The sequence below is a fragment of the Salmo trutta genome, chromosome 31 (assembly GCF_901001165.1).
Source record: "Salmo trutta chromosome 31, fSalTru1.1, whole genome shotgun sequence".
Lineage (NCBI taxonomy): Eukaryota > Metazoa > Chordata > Actinopteri > Salmoniformes > Salmonidae > Salmo > Salmo trutta.
In genome coordinates this window covers 21,766,548-21,783,475 of record NC_042987.1, presented here as the reverse complement: position 1 = coordinate 21,783,475, position 16,928 = coordinate 21,766,548, and the positions used below count along the sequence as shown (strand labels likewise).

The window sequence follows — 16,928 nt, the reverse complement described above, 5'->3', positions numbered from 1 at the left end:
TTGAAAGAAGAAAAAAAATCCCCATCTGACTCACTGTGTGTTTTAACAGCTGTCAGCGTGCGTTGCTCTTTAGAACACTGGATGTGAAGAACGTTGGAATAACTGCACATTGGGTGACAGATCTACAAGGCAGGAACTCTGCACCGATCATCATGACAGAGAGGGAGAGGGAAAGGTAAGGGCCAGCAAATCATTAAAGGCGCCACTGAATGATCAGCCTTTCAACCAGAAAGGCACAGAAACGGTTATGGATATAGAACTGCATTCTCATTATGATCACAAAATAATTTAACCTAAACTCCAAACTCTTATGTGATTGGGGATCTTGAATTAAATGTGGGAGAGATTGAATCCTGATTCTGAATCCTGATTCTCCCAGACAAACAGACATTAGATGGGATGTCTTGCCTAGCCTGACTGGCCTGTCCTCTGATTGACTGGGCGGTGGGTTGGTCAGCGGCTATCTCCAGTCCTGAGCGACCAGGGTGGTGGGGGTTAAGTGCGGCCCTGCCAGGCACCCAGTACCCCGTAAATCAGTGGGGATTTATGGAGACAGGCCTGTACGGCTCACAGCTCGGTCACGTCAGGAAGGAAGCCTGCGTGACTACACTCTGTTGTCTTAAGGATTCTTCTCTTTATTTCAGCTGCTCAGGAAAGCGGCTGGGGTCTGCATTTCAGCTCTAAACCACGCTAATTGCTCATCCTCCTTTTTGTCATTTCTTTTATCTCTCCTTTTATCTCACTTTTCCCCCTCTACCTTCTCCTCTCCCTTTTCTCTTTCTCTCACACACACACACGCGCACACACACACACACACACGCACACGCACACGCACACGCACACACACACACACACACAGATGCGCACACACACACAAAGTACTTCCTTCCTTCCCTCTCTCTCTGTCTCTTCACTCTCTTTCCATCTCTTCTCCCTAAGCCAGGCTTGTTGGGGCGCTTTGTGGAATGGAAATGTGGAAGTGGGTTAGCTGCTCAGGGTCAGGTTCAATGTTCAGATCTGTGGTGCAAATGTGTGGTGGGGGAAAACAAACAAACAAGCTCCAGCTGTCACGCACTCACACAGGGAGATGTACACACACACACACACACATCCATGACAATTAGCAACACACACACAAAACACACAGAGATACACACATTTAAAATCACTCTCACAAATAAACAAGTGTTCTTCTGTCTTCACTGAGCTTCTGCATGTGATTCTTTCATTATAAATATTCAAGTGAATTTTAAACAGGCAAATGACTCCTGGTGCCTTTAAAACTATACAGTATACAAGGAAAGACCCTTTTATTACTGATTTCAGAGGGATAAATCTGTAATATGAATACACTGACATGTAATAGCTTATAATGTGATATGCGTATATTATACTGTGATGTGCGTATATTATAATGTGATATGCGTATATTATACTGTGATATGCGTATATTATACTGTGATGTGCGTATATTATAATGTGATATGCGTATATTATACTGTGATATGCGTATATTATAATGCGATATGCGTATATTATAATGTGACATGCATATATTATAATGTGATATGTGTATATTATAATGTGATATGCGTATATTATAATGTGATATGTGTATATTATAATGCCATGTTGGGATCTTTATGCGGAGTTTTAATGATTTACAGCATAGTGTTTTAAAAACGTGCCAGTGACTGTACTGGGAAGATTTGGCGGGTTTAACACTGAGGGGACACTGCTCCAGGAGTGACAGCAAGCAGCTAGGTATACAGTCAAGAGAACCCAATTTAAGTCTCTTATATAAAAGTGCTGGAAATTCAATTGCATTAGAGCCCTTGGTGGGTGCAGGTTTAATCGAATTAGACAAGGCTCCAAAACAGAAAACAGCTTCCAGCTCTCAAAATAATTTCCTCCCTCCCAGTCCTCGCCATACCCTACGCCCATGCCGCCTTGCTCTACACTGGGGATGCCAACCCCCCTAGTCCCCTGGTCCCCTTCCACCCTAATCTCCTCTATATCAGTGAGGATGAACCAGACCGTATTCTAATCAAATGACACCAATATCAGCTTAACACACAATAGCAGTATATCTGGATGGTATTGGTAAGAACCATAAGCCTTTCTCCATGAGACTTCTTGTGGCTGAATTTGCAATTTCCCAATGCCCAACACGAAGGACATGTAATTCCATCTATTTCACTTCTATCTGTGCTAGAAATCTACATGCATCTCTCTGGTTCTACATAAACGTGACCAGCAGAAACACAGGCAGCATTATCTGGGCTGACGTTTATAGGACCTCAAAAACACCAACGCCACTTTAAACAAGTAATCCTTTATGAGAAATGCTATTTCTTTCATCTCTCTCTCTCTCTCTCTCTCTCTCTCTCTCTCTCTCTCTCACTTTCCATCCCCTCTCTCTCTCTCTCTCTCTCTCTCTCTCTCTCTCTCTCTCTCTCTCTCTTCTTCCCTCCTCTCTCCCTCTCTTTCTTCTTGCTGGGTGTCATTCCCCCTCCCTGCTCCTCCGGTGGTGTTTTTATCGGATCAGTCTCAGTTCGCCGCTCTTGTCTCTCATGTGTTCGATCAAGGGTGGTTCGATCTCTCCTTATGCACAGTGCGTCTGTCGCGCTCTAGCCCTCCCAATGAGAGAGACAGAGAGAGGAAAAGGGAGAGGAAGAGTGAGAAAGATAGCGAGAAAGCACAGCGACTCTCAGTGTGCAATTACCCGCCACCATAATGAGGGCTCGGTCTCTTTCTCCTGAGAGACCGACTCCCACTTTCCCTCTCTCTCGCTCGCTCTCTCTCTCCCACCAATCTGTCACAAGATCAGATGGATCCTGTTGACGTGTGTAGGAGTTGTTAGTGCTTGTGCAGAGAGAGAGGGTGGGGGGTGATCCCCCCTTCTGTTAGAGACATGTCTCCTGCCAAAGTTTGGAAAGCTGGGTAATCCCCTGTTCATTTGCCACACTGGCTGGGTGAGTGCAGTGGTATGATGAATGCTGATGACAGGACTGTGCCCCATCTTGTAGCGAGTCACTTCCCAAGTAATCAGATTAAAACAGTGAGCCAAATGGCCTCTGCTCATTGGAGAATGCTAATGTCCCAGAGCTTGCGGGAGTTGGAGTGAGACAGGGACAGGAAAGGACATGGGGGGGGAAGGCAAGACGAAGGGAGCAGAAAATCAGTGTTGTGCACTGTAGGGGTGACAGAGAACATAATCGGGGAGGGAATTGTGTGTGTGTGTGAGTGTTTGTGTGATCGCGTGAGCTCACACATGAGCGTGTGTGTATGCGTTCGCCACAGACCACTGCGAGAGGGGAGGACAGTGTGTGAGTGAGTTTAAGGCTGAGTGGGCCTATGGAAATGTCTTTGGTTTTCACAGGCTGCTACTGTATTTGGAGTTAAGGTTCACAGGGTGGATTACTGCCAGTTATATTACTGGACTCCCTCTCAGCAGCATACGTATTCTTCTGAGCATGCCCTGGCATCATTTGATATTTTCCCAAATTCTTTCACTTGCACTTACCCAAGAAAAATGTCCATGTAATTTATGAATCAGATCTGTGGAGTACATCTGTGTGTGGGGCTCACTTCCTGAACATCCCTCTGTACTTTAATACACTTCATAGATAGCAAAGTATGGATGCTGCTGTCTCTATAGCAACACAGCATACAGTATGTGTTGTTTTTAGGTACATTTTTTCTTGTAATATCAAAAGCGTATTGTTTGTGAGGCATGATTTAATAGTAGAATTAGCGGTTACCATTACATGTGTTTTATGGTTCATAATATAAAGGTAAATGTACTCACAGCGTTCGATGCGGTCCTCAGGGCTCGATGACGTCTCGCGGTCGGACAACAGGCCTGACACTGCAAAAATCTTTTTCCCAGCATCCTCCACTGCCTTAAGGGCGCTTGGGGAGCTGGAGGGGATCTGTCCCCCCCCAAAGTCATACTCTTTACCCTCAGCGTCCGTGTATCGCAGGTGGGGAGAGGCGTCTGCATCCAGGCAGCCTTTGAGGCGCTTGGCTGGGGTGAAGGCTGACTGGTAGCCCCCTGCCCCGTCACGGTCGTCTGGAGGGGAGGCGAAGGGTCGGAAGGCCCCCACCCCGCTGTGGTTCAGCATGCTGATGGGGGAGCAGTCCAGGTTTGGGGGGGCGAACTGGTGATGCAGGTGCAGCAGGGAGGAGGGGAAGTCCCGGTTGGGGAAGCCCCCGGGAACGGCTCCCTGACGGTGGTACATGGAGGCAAAGGTGTAGGAGCCGTTGTTGAAGGGCAGGTGCATGTCCTTCTCGCCCATGGAGACGGGCACGCCGAAGGGGCGGGGCTGCTGGCAGGGGATGGAGGCGTCGCGGCTGGCCTCGGCGGTGGAAGCCAGCACCATGAGGGCTGGGGATGCCAGAGGGTTGGGAAGGTAAGAGGACGACTCCATCTTGAAAGCGGCCCGGTGCAGGTCCATCCTGGTACCTGGGGACGGGGGTTCCTGAGCCCAGAGGAGGGGCTGAGAGAAGAAGGAGTGGGGTGGGGTGTCCGGGCTGCGGGAGGCGGCTCTGGACACGCAGGTCAGGGGAAGGTGGGTCCTCACGGAAGGGTCCAGTCTCACTGCGGGTTCATCCTCCTCAGGTCACCGTCTGTAACAGGACACACAAGAAGTGACGTTTTCATTCAGCATCAGCCATAAAACTATTAAAAAATAACATGACAGAGCCTCTTTGAAGAAGTCACAAACTTTCCCTCAGAGAGAGATCTGGGGTTGGATCACATCTATTTAAGCGGATTATCTCTCCATCTCTCCATCTCTCCCTCCGCTGCCTGCAGCTGGACCAGAACCGTCTGTCACAGATAAGGGTAGCGCTCGTCAATCTGATAAGGCCGGGCCTGCTCATGTGAACACTCGTCCCTGGTCCCTAGGCTGTCTACTCCAATGGGATTGTGATAGTGATATCATATCAGGCTGCCATCTGCACAGCCAGGAAATTTGACTGAATGAATAAATTAGCTGCACTTAACCTCTTGACCTCTGGAGCAGTGAAACAGACTGAGACTCTCAGGAGGATTAGATGGTCAGATTGGACAAAGTGTGTGAGGTGATTTAATGAAACAATGGCAAAAAAAAACAGTTTCGAAGATTTTTTATCCCAAAGTGTAATTAGAAGGTGGACCTAAGTATGGGTATAACGTGTACATTTTAAGAGCTCAAAAGAAGTGCCCATCTATAAAAATCAAACATAAAACTGAAGTTACAAATTCAGTATTTTACGCATCTGTACTTCATAAATCTACATTTTAAAATAATATTCCTTTACATTGATATCATACACAAAAAATGTTGACGTTAGATATGCTATCATACATTCACCATTGATTTATCTAAATCCTCTCAAATGTTGAGCCAATTCATGTGGATAAGGTCAAACCTACAGCATCATGTACATAGCTCTTCAAAGCCACACGGAATATCTCCCCACATCAAAGACTCTCCACGGGAATTAGCTGAGAAATATTTTATATACATCAGCTGTCCTGAACACTCATTCAAATCAATTTAAAACCTGATCTGAGCTTTGACACACTGCACACACAGCCTCTCTCAGAAAGAATCTATTTACATTACATTTACATTACCACACAGGCTACGTCCCAAACGGCGCCCTATTCCCTACACGGTGCCCCTATGGGGCTCTGGACAAAAGTAGTGCACTATATAGGGAACAGGGTGCCATTTGGGACGTAGCCATACAGTAGATGTCAGGGGAATGTCTGTTGAAAATGGGTTATACTATACTATAGTACACTACAGCGCTCCGGTCTGGCCAGACGCCCAAGCATCACATTACACTCTGTCTTTCCCCCTAATCTATCCAGGAAAAAGCACCTTGAAATGGTACCAATAACAATACCCTATCTGTAACAAAAGGCCCTATCCATGCCCCCTTTCATCATAGTCTTCCCTGCGTATCAGATCTCTTCTCTGGGATAACCTCTAAACAATGACTCCATGTAGGTGTTGACAGCCAGGTAACACAGTGATAAGTACCTGGATACTTCAATTGTATTATCGTTACCATCAGCGTGCAGGCCTGTGGACTCAGTGTGAAACTGACAATTCAATAAAAGGACACAGGATATCCCCTTATGCCGAAAGCATAAGTAGGCTGAGTGTTGTACCGATGCGCTAATCATTTCTCTGTTCTCCAGCAGACGAGGAGCAGAGCCGAAGTCACCTGGTGTGGGATCTACAGGAACAAATCTTGTGCTCCCAGGGTGCTTGAGTCAGCCCCGTGGGCTGGAGCCTGACACACACTGACACACACACACACACTCCTCCGCTCCACACCACGCAGAGTTGTGGAAACTGACACCGAAGGGAGGCCTTAAACTGTTTTCTATCTCATTACTGCATGCTTGTCTTATAATATACTACATCCTTTTAAATGACAAGACGGAATAATACAAGTTCAGCCAAAGTTGAAAATCAGTGTGATCTCAAGTGAAGACCTGTGTGGCTTGTGTGGCTCAGTTGGTAGAGCATGGTGTTTGCAACACCAGGGTTGTGAGTTCGATTCCCAAGGAGGACCAGTTTGGGGGAAAAAATGTATGAAAAATGTATGCAATGTATGCATTCACTACTGTAAGTTGCTCTGGATAAGAGCGTCTGCTAAATGTAAAAAATGTAAGCCCATTTATCCTTATCACTAATGTTAAACAATCATTGGAATAACCTATAATACGTAGATGTCAGTTAGAATCTACTGACACTAGCTCATAAATATTTACTGACAGGGTTTATCTGCATTTTATTATCGATAGAATATTTTCATATTGTCATAACTTGATTACTCTCGGTAGACTGATGCAGCTGTCAGTGAAATATTAAATACAACACATTATTGTATTTTAAGTGACAATGTCATGATATCTTGACAAAATTGCAACGTCAACAACAATGAAGGGTAATATAATTCCTATCAGAAAGGCACTGATGTAAAATAAGCTATAGGTCTCTGTAAAGGTAAATAGTTGGGATGTCAAACCTATTTTCCATCTGGTTGTTTTAGGAGAGAAACGCACATAAATCCAATTTAGATATAAACATACACTGTCAACTCTGACTGATGACCAAGTATTGGAGCCCCAAACAGCTAAAGTTTCCTTAGAGAGCGTCATTCAGACCACAGCTCCTGTGCTTTCCTTGTCTGTCAGTATATTTAGAGATTGTTGACAACAGTGAAAGTGCCACTCTTACATTTTATTACAGGACAGACGGTGTCATTCAACCCCTTCTGGAGGACACACACATATACACACACACATAGACACACACACATAGACACACACACACACACATAGACACACACACACACTTGTGCGCATAGGCATATTATCTATGGGGAGGGCATATTTAGACAATTTGCAAGTTGATGTTGTGGTAATTCGGTAGATGATTTGAACAAGTAGATCTCTAATTATCTCCGAACTTCTGAAAAGGGAAGTGTACCTACAGACCCTCTTGTTTAAAAAAACACCATCTTAATCAGCTATTCAATTAAAATGCATCAGCCTACTTCCTACAATTCAAGAAAATTGAAATGCACAGCACAAACCCAATTTCTGCCCATTATTTCATCAACTAAAGAAACACCACTGTAACACCATAGATAACTTCCAAAATCCACAACAAGTTCCAAAAAAGATAATTTCTCAAAACGTGAAATTAAAATAGATTGTAGATAATATTTGAACAAGACACATTTACATGTACAGTAAAACTGCTCTACCAAATCTGGCAACTCTTTGAATAATAATAGTAATAATAATAATAATAATAATAATAATAATAATAATAATCACTATTACTATGAAACATTACTATGAAACATTACTATTACTATGAAACATTACTATTACTATGAAACATTACTATTACTATGAAATATCACTATTACTATGACACATTACTATGAAACATTACTATTACTATGAAACATTACTATGAAACATTACTATTACTATGAAACATCACCATTACTATGAAACATTACTATGAAACATCACTATTACTATGAAACATTACTATGAAACATTACTATTACTTTGAAACATTACTATTACTATGAAACATTACTATGAAACATTGCTATTACTATGAAACATTACATTGAAACATTACTATTACTATGAAACATCACTTTGAAACATTACTATTACTTTGAAACATCACTATGAAACATTACTATTACTATGAAATATCACTATTACTATGACACATTACTATGAAACATTACTATTACTATGAAACATTACTATGAAACATTACTATTACTATGAAACATCACCATTACTATGAAACATTACTATGAAACATCACTATTACTATGAAACATTACTATGAAACATTACTATTACTTTGAAACATTACTATTACTATGAAACATTACTATGAAACATTGCTATTACTATGAAACATTACATTGAAACATTACTATTACTATGAAACATCACTTTGAAACATTACTATTACTTTGAAACATCACTATGAAACATTACTATTACTATGAAACATTACTATCACTATGAAACATTACTATTACTATGAAACATCACTATTACTATGAAACATTACTATGAAACATTACTATTACTATGAAATATTACTATTACTATGAAACATTACTATTACTATGAAACATTACTATGAAACATTACTATTACTATGAAACATTACTATTACTATGAAACATTACTATTACTATAAAAATGTACTATGAAACATCACTATTACTATGAAACATCACTATGAAACATTACTATTACTATGAAACATCACTATTACTATGAAACATTACTATGACTATGAAACATTACTATGAAACATTACTATTACTATGAAACATTACTATGAAACATCACTATGAAACATTACTATTACTATGAAATTACTATTACTATGAAACATCACTATTACTATGAAACATTACTATGACTATGAAACATTACTATTACTATGAAACATCACTATTACTATGAAACATTACTATGAAACATCACTATTACTATGAAACATTACTATTACTATGAAACATCACTATGAAACATCACTATTACTATGAAACATTACTATGAAGCATTACTATTACTATGAAACATTACTATGAAGCATTACTATTAAACAGTACTATTACTATGAAACATTACTATTACTATGAAACATTACTATTACTATGAAACATCACTATTACTATGAAAATGTACTATGAAACATCACTATTACTATGAAAATGTACTATGAAACATTACTATTACTATGAAAATGTACTATGAAACATCACTATTACTATGAAAATTTACTATGAAACATCACTATTACTATGAAAATGTACTATGAAACATTACTATTACTATGAAACATTACTATTACTATGAAAATGTACTATGAAACATTACTATGAAACATTACTATGAAACATTACTATTACTATGAAACATTGCTATTACTATGAAACATCACTATGAAACATTACTATTACTATGAAACATTACTATTACTATGAAACATTACTATGAAACATTACTATGAAACATTACTATTACTATGAAACATTACTATTACTATGAAACATTAATATTACTATGAAACATTACTATGAAACATTACTATTACTATGAAATATTACTATTACTATGAAACATTACTATTACTATGAAACATTACGATGAAACATTACTATTACTATGAAACATTACTATGAAACATTACTATTACTAGGAAACATTACTATTACTATGAAACATTACTATTACTATGAAACATCACTATTACTATGAAACATTACTATGAAACATTACTATTACTATGAAACATTACTATGAAACATGACTATTACTATGAAACATTACGATTACTATGAAATATCATTATTACTATGAAACATTACTATGAAACATTACTATGACTATGAAACATTACTATGAAACATTACTATTACTATGAAAATGTACTATGAAACATTACTATTACTATGAAACATTACTATGAAACATTACTATTACTATGAAACATTGCTATTACTATGAAACATTACTATTACCATGAAACATTACTATGAAACATTACTATTACTGTGAAACATTACTATGAAACATTACTATTACTATGAAACATTACTATGAAACATTACTATTACTATGAAACATCACTATTACTATGAAAATGTACTATGAAACATTACTATTACTATGAAAATGTACTATGAAACATCACTATTACTATGAAAATTTACTATGAAACATCACTATTACTATGAAAATGTACTATGAAACATTACTATTACTATGAAACATTACTATTACTATGAAAATGTACTATGAAACATTACTATGAAACATTACTATGAAACATTACTATTACTATGAAACATTGCTATTACTATGAAACATCACTATGAAACATTACTATTACTATGAAACATTACTATTACTATGAAACATTACTATGAAACATTACTATGAAACATTACTATTACTATGAAACATTACTATTACTATGAAACATTACTATTACTATGAAACATTAATATTACTATGAAACATTACTATGAAACATTACTATTACTATGAAATATTACTATTACTATGAAACATTACTATTACTATGAAACATTATGATGAAACATTACTATTACTATGAAACATTACTATGAAACATTACTATTACTAGGAAACATTACTATTACTATGAAACATTACTATTACTATGAAACATCACTATTACTATGAAACATTACTATGAAACATTACTATTACTATGAAACATTACTATGAAACATGACTATTACTATGAAACATTACGATTACTATGAAATATCATTATTACTATGAAACATTACTATGAAACATTACTATTACTATGAAACATTACTATGAAACATTACTATTACTATGAAAATGTACTATGAAACATTACTATTACTATGAAACATTACTATGAAACATTACTATTACTATGAAACATTGCTATTACTATGAAACATTACTATTACCATGAAACATTACTATGAAACATTACTATTACTGTGAAACATTACTATGAAACATTACTATTACTATGAAACATTACTATGAAACATTACTATTACTATGAAACATTACTATCACTATGAAACATTACTATGAAACATTACTATTACTATGAAACATTAATATTACTATGAAACATTACTATGAAACATTACTATTACTATGAAACATTACTATTACTACGAAACATTACTATGAAACATTACTATTACTATGAAACATTACTATGAAACATTACTATTACTATGAAACATTACTATTACTATGAAACATTACTATGAAACATTACTATTACAATGAAACATTACTATTACTATGAAACATTACTATGAAACATTACTATTACTATGAAACATTACTATTACTATGAAACATTACTATGAAACATTACTATGAAACATTACTATTACTATGAAACATTACTATTACTATGAAACATTACTATTACTATGAAACATTACTATGAAACATTACTATTACTATGAAAGATTACTATTACTATGAAACATTACTATGAAATATTACTATTACTATGAAACATTACTATTACTATGAAACATTACTATGAAACATTACTATTTCTATGAAACATTACTATTACTATGAAACATCACTATTACTATGAAACATTACTATGAAACATTACTATTACTATGAAACATTACTATGAAACATTACTATTACTATGAAACATTATTATTACTATGAAACATTACTATGAAACATTACTATGAAACATTACTATTACTATGAAACATTACTAGGAAACATTACTATGAAACATTACTATTACTATGAAACATTACTATTACTATGAAACATTACTATTACTGTGAAACATTACTATGAAACATTACTATTACTATGAAACATTACTATTACTATGAAACATTACTATTACTATGAAACTTTACTAGGAAACATTACTATGAAACATTACTATTACTATGAAACATTACTATTACTATGAAACATTACTAGGAAACATTACTATGAAACATTACTATTACTATGAAACATTACTATTACTATGAAACATTACTATTACTATGAAACATTACTATGAAACATTACTATTACTATGAAACATTACTATTACTATGAAACATTACTATGAAACATTACTATTACTATGAAACATCACTATTACTATGAAACATTACTATGAAACATTACTATTACTATGAAATATTACTATGAAACATTACTATTACTATGAAACATTACTATTACTATGAAACATTACTATGAAACATTACTATTACTATGAAACATTACTAGGAAACATTACTATGAAACAATACTATTACTATGAAACATTACTATTACTATGAAACATTACTATTACTATGAAACATTACTATGAAACATTACTATTACTATGAAACATTACCATTACTATGAAACATTACTATTACTATGAAACATTACTATGAAACATTACTATTACTATGAAACATTACTATTACTATGACACATTACTATGAAACATTACTATTACTATGAAACATTACTATTACTATGAAACATTACTATCACTATGAAACATTACTATGAAACATTACTATTACTATGAAACATTACTATTACTATGAAACATTACTATTACTATGAAACATTACTATTACTATGAAACATTACTATTAAACATTACTATTACTATGAAACATTACTATTACTATGACACATTACTATGAAACATTACTATTACTATGAAACATTACTATTACTATGAAACATTACTATGAAACATTACTATTACTATGAAACATTACTATTACTATGAAACATTACTATTACTATGAAACATTACTATTACTATGAAACATTACTATGAAACATTACTATTACTATGAAACATTACTATGAAACATAAGAGGTGTTTCTTCACTCCTCATCTGCATGTGATTGTACTGCACACAGGGAGAAGATGTTAGCACATCTCAGAGCAGCTAATTACAATGTTTCACTTCCAAAACAACCCAATGTCATTTTATAGGCACCTAAAAACCACTCTGTCTAAAGGGGACAAAACCTCTTGACATTATCGAAGATATTTTTTTATGCGAGACTTCACTTAAAATGGTAAAAACATAATCATATAGGTAAAAGTCTGATAGATTTTAGCAGCTTGAAACAGGGAGTGTGGCATCAAATATTTGCAGTTGTGACACAGACAGGCAGAGCCAACTGTCTGTGTGGTGGATGGGCTGGCCGGGTGTGTTTGCGACAGGCAGAGCCAACTGTCTGTGTGGTGGATGGGCTGGCCGGGTGTGTTTGCGACAGGCAGAGCCAACTGTCTGTGTGGTGGATGGGCTGGCCGGGTGTGTTTGCGACAGGCAGAGCCAACTGTCTGTGTGGTGGATGGGCTGGCCGGGTGTGTTTGCGACAGGCAGAGCCAACTGTCTGTGTGGTGGATGGGCTGGCCGGGTGTGTTTGCGACAGGCAGAGCCAACTGTCTGTGTGGTGGATGGGCTGGCCGGGTGTGTTTGCGACAGGCAGAGCCAACTGTCTGTGTGGTGGATGGGCTGGCCGGGTGTGTTTGCGACAGGCAGAGCCAACTGTCTGTGTGGTGGATGGGCTGGCCGGGTGTGTTTGCGACAGGCAGAACCAACTGTCTGTGTGGTGGATGGGCTGGCCGGGTATGTTTGCGTCCCAGCGGAAAGCTCACTCAGTATTCTAGACAGCCAGTTGTGGCTGATGTCCGAAGGACAGTCAATACTATTGAAATAGAGTCATTGATGTGTGCCTCTGTGACTCTGTACACACTGCCGTAGCTCAAATGTTCCTTCTGAATCAAATCACCTGCTCACGCGCCAATATGAAATCTATATAGGGAGTGTTTCAATACAATGCACCAAGAGCAGCTGCTGCTTCTCCACAGAATATGCTGCAGTACTGACAAATATGAAAGTAAGATTTAATATCAGAGCCGGCGCTCAGTGAAGGATACAATAATGCCACTTGGGCATATTCAGCTGCAAAATCAATAAGGATTGGACAAGCTGTGCCACACTGCTCGAATGGCAGTTCACTAACAACCAATACATTCCACTGGAGTGTATGACACAGAGTGGTGTAGGCCTAATCAGTCTTTTCAAAATCTTTAGGAGACGTCTTTCACCCACAAATCCAAGCACTCTCTTTCCTTTTGTGTATATTTGAACCATTGGCTTGGTGTGTGACCAACCCAAAGTGACATTCAGGTCTAACTGCCAAAAGGAGAAGGGGGTTTACTTTCTAAATAAGCCTTTGTGAGCTAAAAGGACAGCGAAACACATTGATTCATGGCAGACAAAATCATTTTTTTTATGTTTCCTGACCTGCCACACACAACCCACCTGAACCAACTAATTCCTTGCTAAGCCCAGATTATTTGCAAGGTGTCGTGTCTGGCTCCCAGGGCGCCAAAGCCAGCCGTGGACTACAAAGAGAACCCCTCTCTCTCTTTCTGTCTCTCACCGCTGACCATCTCACTCACTGAAGCCGTGCAACCTCTTTGTAAATAGAGAAAGAAAGTGAGAGAGGGAGAAAAAGAGAGAGGGAGGGGGAGGGAGGGAGGGAGCATAGGGCTTGGGCTGAGCCTGGGGACAGTGAGCCCTGGACTGGACTGAAGAGCGAGGACACCACTGGCCTACCTGGCCAGTCACTGGATGTTCAATAACATACAGTGAGCAGCACAGTGATGGTCTGCCCCAAAGCCTTCTTATGACAACTTGTTGGCCCGCACAACATATAACACACCACACAATAATTCAGCCGACACGGCTAGCTTCTCATTACAGGAGCAGTGCCATGGTAGATTTTGAAGGAAAGTTTTGGTTGCTGTTATAGGGATGAAATTGAAGTTTAGAAGACTTCACGGAAGTCTTTACACCAGTAAGTACGCTTTCATAATTCATGAATATAGTATTCTGTGTGTGTGTGTGTGTGCGTGTGCGTGTGCGTGTGTGTGTGTGTGTGTGTGTGTGTGTGTGCGTGTGTGTGTCAATGAGACATATCGGAACAAGTGCCTTTCCACTCCCAAGCCATGACTGTAGGAAGATAATAAGTACACAAAGATATCTGTCTACAATCGATTGAAGCAAATGCACTGATAATGCCTTCTGGGCAGGATGTGAAAATTAACTTATTTCCAAGCTCTGAAATTTACATCCAGATCATTGACAAATGGTGAAATCTGAGAAAGAAAATATCTGATAACTATATTGTACAAACCTCATCACATTAGACAGCCTAACTCCGAACAGTGTCCTATTTCTCAATGTCTCTCACGAAATAACACTGCTATACAATTCAGTCAAACCGTTGCAAAAGCCTATTGGAAATATCTAGCAATAGGCTACTAAATGGAAACAAGCAACATTAATCAAAATGGAACATTATTCAATATCATTTGCAATTATTTGTCAATAAAATGCATTATTTTATAACATCATAATAGTAATATCCTACACATGTGTACATTGGAAAAAACATGAAAAGTACATTTTCCTACATATGTAACTAGTTCCTGGGCTGCACACTTCATCTCCCCCAGTCGTTGCTATTAAGTATTGGAGACTGATTTGTACACTCAATTCAAAAAGCACTCGTGACAGAAAGCAAAAAAATACAATAATAAAGAGAATAGAATATTGAAGTTAAGTCCCTTACAGACATAAACAGCAAATAGCTGTATCCACAAGACTGACCAAAACTTAGTCTCCAAATCACACAAAAAAAATGAAGGGAATTTTTTTTTAAGGCTAGTCACAACGTGATGCAAATACTGCCATGTAACGGATGACTGGAAACAATATAGGCATACAAACAGGAAATAATAAAACTGATAAATTGTATGATTATTCAGATTGAATATCGCAATATGAAACGAATTAGCCACTACAATGTTCTCAGCATGGCTGTACAGCCCGAGCGCACAACAAAGAAAACCACACAACCTTATTTGAAACAACATTTCAAGTAATATTTGCACTGTCAAAAAATTAATTAGGAAACAGAATCAGCTAAACGACGGGGGAAGTGAAGTGGTCAGAATAATGTAATATGAATGAAGGGGAACCGTCTTCCTTTGATTAAACATTCCACACAAGGCATTGACTAACCTACAAATATTCAAAATAATGAATGCATATCAAAAACGAATCTAAGATGCATACAGTGAAACCGTGAGTGCCTGCGCGAGACATTTATCCTAAACCCATATGTTCAAACACTTGTTATTTACCGTTTATTTCAATTACCATACCATGCCACCATCTGCATGGCAAATTAGCATTCAGTCAAGTGTTTATTAGCAAAACAAAATATAAACTTTAGTAGGGACGTGGTGGGGGGGACCATTCTGCTTTTGATAAAGAACGAGGAATTAGTAGCCTAGCCTATATATCGATAGGATTTAATAGACCAAGGGTCATCAAGACGATGCGATAGAGTAATCCATAGTTCATTTACTATCTATGTCATCTGGGTTTGTGTAAGTCTGGACCAAACGGAGGATCAGTAGCATATCAAGTTACGATATTAATGCATATCATGACGTTAATAATTCCCTATTGATCAAATATGAGGAGTAGCCTAATTTGAGTAAATCTTCGATTCTTTCTCCTTTCCTTCGCAATAGTTCAGCTCTCGAACCACACAGAGAAGAAGAAACTCTCCTATTTGCTAACAGTGTTTCATTCCGCCTGCTTGCTCTCCGGTTTTTTAATTCCAAACAGCGCTCAAATCCAGATTAAAATAACTCTGGCTATTGATCCGTGCTCTGGATTCGACATTAATTTTAGTTCAGTTCTCACTTTGCAAGAGGATCAATGGGAAGCAATAACAGCTGACATCGCTGCTGAAA

General features: G+C 37.6%; 1 protein-coding gene across 1 annotated transcript in view; it reads right to left on the bottom strand.

Annotated features, from left to right (window-relative positions):
• The window catches only part of LOC115169189 (E3 ubiquitin-protein ligase Rnf220-like), an 87,950-nt gene that overhangs the window by 67,065 nt on the left and 3,957 nt on the right, over positions 1–16,928 (bottom strand). The window contains exon 2 of the mRNA XM_029724676.1: positions 3,812–4,632. Coding sequence (XP_029580536.1) covers positions 3,812–4,460 — 649 coding nt within the window. The 5' untranslated portion in view covers positions 4,461–4,632. The remainder of the gene's footprint in view (positions 1–3,811; positions 4,633–16,928) is intronic.